At 41.9% G+C, this 4,419-nt stretch overlaps 1 protein-coding gene across 1 annotated transcript in view; it reads right to left on the reverse strand.

Moving 5' to 3' along the window:
- Window positions 1–3,971, reverse strand: part of T265_02178 (hypothetical protein) — a gene marked incomplete at both ends in the record, with an annotated part of 30,263 nt that extends 26,292 nt beyond the window's left edge. Inside the window, one exon of the mRNA XM_009166352.1 lies at window positions 3,561–3,971. Within this exon, the coding sequence (XP_009164616.1) occupies window positions 3,561–3,971 (411 nt within the window). The remainder of the gene's footprint in view (window positions 1–3,560) is intronic.
- Between the last annotated feature and the right edge of the window lie 448 nt (window positions 3,972–4,419).

A 4,419-nucleotide genomic window follows, 5' to 3' on the forward strand; every position in this document is an offset into this window, starting at 1 on the left:
TTGAGTGAAAAATGGACCACAGTGTTTTCCAAAAATGTTAAGAAAGGCTGCAAACATGCTGTTATAATCCCAACTTGTTTTTCCATAATATTCATCTAAGAAAGTGGTTCTTTTCCGTCCGAAACGCATGAGGGACGATCGGTATGTATATTGATCGTCATCTGAGGTGATGCTGATGCTCTGTTAGCTTACTTCCACAAGGATGCACTACACTAGTAAGGAGCTGGTGAAAAATTCATCGATGATGAGGTGTCTGCATTACGTTTGAACGACATGAATCCCGCTGGATTCGGTTACGTACAAAATATTGCATGCTATCTGACTACATACATGCACAGTCACGTAAACCCCAGGCTAAAAGACAAATTCAACAGCACCTAGTTCGATTCTAGCTGATTTCCTTTCATCAAGCTAAATCATGGTCTGTCCTCCTTTAACCTTCCGCCAACACGGACTCGGAACGAAACTCATCGACTTCGTTTGTAGAGTGCGGAATACAGGCAACAAAACAGTGAGACTTGATGAGTTCATTTGCTGATCTGATGGTTCTTCTCTGTTCGCAAGTACCCGCTCAGTTTCACCTCTTATACGAACATACTAGGGGCAACTAACAGAAATCAACCAACGGGGGCCCATTTTCAACTTTCGGAGGCACCTGAAGTCTCAGGTGCGCAGAGTTTTAATCAAATGATGAAAAGCACTTATGGCTATCCTGTATACGCGACGGTTGAAACGCATTTAAATCCGCTCCTTCCACCGAGACACATGCAGTGTATAACGAATGCCTAGAGGTTTACCAGTAACTTCAATTTTACCAACTCACTCACCGCCAGTGTAACATCTAAATTTGTCTTCCTCAGATTTGTAGAGTGACACAACGGGACATTAAATCTTTTGAAAGGAATTTGCATTGTGCAGCTTTAAAACGCTTGTCGAATCAATGCATTACCAGATTGTGCGGACTCAGTCGATACCATCCGTGTACTTCGGTGCGCCAGGAGCTCCATAGGAGCACATTTGCTTCCTAAAAATAGGATCCTACCAATACGCACTACGTGGTTGTATCAGTGTCAATAATGAGTGAAAATATTCATAGAGCCCTGTCGCATCAAACTTCACTAGTTTTGGTAGCTCGGGACAGCTAGGTGGCTAAGCTGGTCAAGCCAGGTAGCACAGATTTCAAGGTAGAGAAGCCAACTAGTATTTCGAAAACTAAAGAATGCCTCGAACCGATATGCCACAGTTCATCTTATCCGGCTCGTTAGCAGAAAAACAGCTAAACGTTTCTCATAAATATCTTTCCATGGGATATGAACCCCGAATTTTATTAAATAAGAAAACATGAAAACATGATTCACACTGTTGCCGAAACGGCACCTCATAAGCGCTTTACGAATATGCTGGAACAGGTTTCGGACACTGCCAACTGCATTAATTCCCGTCATTTCTGGTTCTTTCGCGTTCTTCTCCGTTCACACGATGGCTTTGTTTCCGAGCTGATAGTTAATATGCTGCCGGAGCAAAGTATCGTCAAATTCCTCTAGACTGACACATTTTAGGGCAAAGTGCAACAATGACCGTTCTGAAATTCACTGACCTTTTGTGGTGCGCTCAAGAAAAACTCAAGCACAGTTATTCCTGTCATGTACAGATGATTAGTTCCTACCGTTAGGGTTTAATATTCTTTGAGGAGCTTATTCGTAGTCCATCGCCTTTTGAGCCGTCCAGTAAACATAGGTCAGAACACAATTCCGCCACCGAATTCTACGTTGCTCCACGTGAAAAATTCGAGGAAAATCTAAGATTCTTGAGAGCATGAGCTGAACCGTCACGTCAGGAAATAAACGGCCTCACGTAAGCTAACGGCTCTATTATCAGTTTGGCTTAGTGGCTGCTTAGCATTAGGAGGAAGCAAGATGTCATCACAGCGCCTAATGAGAACTGGCTAGTGGTCGAGTTGAAGTTGCTAATATCATCGCTTGTTATCATCATGTTTATCGCCTAAACTGTATGCGCTACCAAGAACTATCTTCGTTAACCCAAGGACTCTTACATGTGCATTTGTGTCCCTGTCTAATGTTACTATATATCAGCCTTACACCGTGACCCACTGACTGACGTTTCGCCAAACCAGGGTCAAAGTTTGCTTATTCGTAGGTGAAAACCACAAATAAAGAGCCATCGTTAATCTAACTACTGTCATTTAAGATACTTTTAAATCGGATGTGCTGCGCAAAGGCCACCTCATGTTTCACTTTGTACGATATTCGGGATATATATATTTCATAAAGGAAACTATTCCTAAGATTGCTGAGAACTCATCCACAGCCCACGACAAGTTTTGCTCTTCTCGGGGCTCATGAGGTGGGAGCTTCCATCAACCATATTTTCTACATGAACTAAAACCAGATTTATTTCGATAAATACACTCATTGGCAAATCAATTTAATTTTTACGGGAAACTCGACCGAATCTCTCGTTTATGATATTGTTCATTCGAGTCTCCCGTGAAAACTGAATTGATCTGCTGATGAATGTATTTGTTCAACTAGTTTGCCAACGCAACCAGATTTTCTTTTGGAAACCAAGAAATTTTAAGGATGGGACGCCGGAAAATGTAAAGGTTCATATCCAAGTGTAATATCCAAATTATACCGAAACGATTATCTTGTCAAACGCATTCACTCTCAACAGAGTAAACTACACCGAAAGATTAGTGGAAGTTGTTTTGCTTACCTAAAGTCCTGCCGGCAAATTACAGAAAAATGCTTTCTGTGTAAGTTGATACGTCACAAAATGAACGGACCACACTTCAGAACAACATGACTAAAACTACAGTTCATTAGGTACTCCCGCTACAATCTCGAATGGAACATTACTAATTACTTACAAAGTGGAAGTGGAAAGATCGCTGCAGAATATATTCTGCGGGTTACGTCTGGATGCCATTTCAACGCAACTTTAGAATTTTCTCGCCTAAGATTGGAAGAATTGGTCTGTTTTAGTTTTTTATTGCTCGGTTGGGCTCAACATTTAAGGGACTGATCCTACTTGAGAACGAACGACCGTGTGTAACCGAGCTACCGGATATCCAGTGACATCCCATTACAGTGGTGGGATTCAGGGACAAGCCAAAGCACATCTCGCAACTGGTTGAAGCACTAATACTAGTAAATCAAATCAGATCAGGCTGACACCGTGAAACACGCTGGCATACGAAGGACACCTAAAGATTTTCAAAGCACACACGGCACACCGTCGTCTGCCGATGCATAAAAGTCTTACTGTGAGATTCCCATGACATCTGCGATGACTGATGTCCTTAACTGGCAAAAAAACATCATAGCGGTGTTCTGATCCTTTTCACGTTCTAAATAAATACGGAAACCAGTTCAAAAGTCTTTGGCGGCTGAGTCAAGGGAAACGGTAGCGTCTAGGTGAACCAAGGAATATAATACAAGAGGTATATACAAAAATTAAAAACCAGGCATATGCACAAGTCAAGCCAGTGGTGGCAGTACAATAAGAACACAATTTTGTGATGCCATGACGGCGCGCACTTGACAATCCCCAGTAAGTTTTCGCAGAACTATATTCTTCATTTGCTTTTCGACTAGAACCAGGTCTGGTTTCAACTCTCCTAAACATTGTGTCAGAGTCTTCTGTTGATTCGTGCCAACGTAGGTGTACGAGTTTGCCCTGAATCCGTGTTTCTTTGCAAGCCGCATCGCCTCACGACATAATTCTTTCCCCCGATTCACATTGGTACGTGGGATTTTAATTGCGGTCCCAACCAAAACAGGCATTGTGAACTGAGGTTTGACGATGCTTACAAAAAGCAGGGAGTCGTTTTCATGTCTGATGTGTTCGTCATACCAGTTGAATATTTGTCTCAGATCCTGTTTGGGGTTGACTGGAATACAGATTTTTCTGCTGGCTTCACTTCCTGATTTCTCGATTGTCACTTCCATTTCTACTGATCGACGCTAATTGCGTCTTTTTACATCCATGTACTTTATACCCGAAAATACACTGTATTTCTCTATTTTGATTGGTTGGTTGACGAAATTTTTGTCATTTGACAGACTTTTACTGTCGTGTGATCTGTGCCTCGGGTTTGATTCGGGATGCTCACATTATGTTTCGCTGACCCATGACATCTACCTAAAAGACATGTGCGGCAACACGTAGCGACAAATTCAGACCTCAGTCTCCGTCAACGTTAACTTGGATGTTATTAACCATGAGAATCTGGAATAATTTGACGGTAAGGCGAGTACTTTCATGTATAATGAATTAACTAATAGAACTCCAATACAGTGAAATCATTTATTTGGAATCATTCTTCGGTGGCCATCAACTTTTCTGTTTGAATGTGGAGCTTCTCAGTGAAGGCGGATTTCCTGCTTACTGACAATT

The sequence above is a fragment of the Opisthorchis viverrini genome (assembly GCF_000715545.1).
Source record: "Opisthorchis viverrini unplaced genomic scaffold opera_v5_25, whole genome shotgun sequence".
NCBI classification, from domain to species: domain Eukaryota; kingdom Metazoa; phylum Platyhelminthes; class Trematoda; order Opisthorchiida; family Opisthorchiidae; genus Opisthorchis; species Opisthorchis viverrini.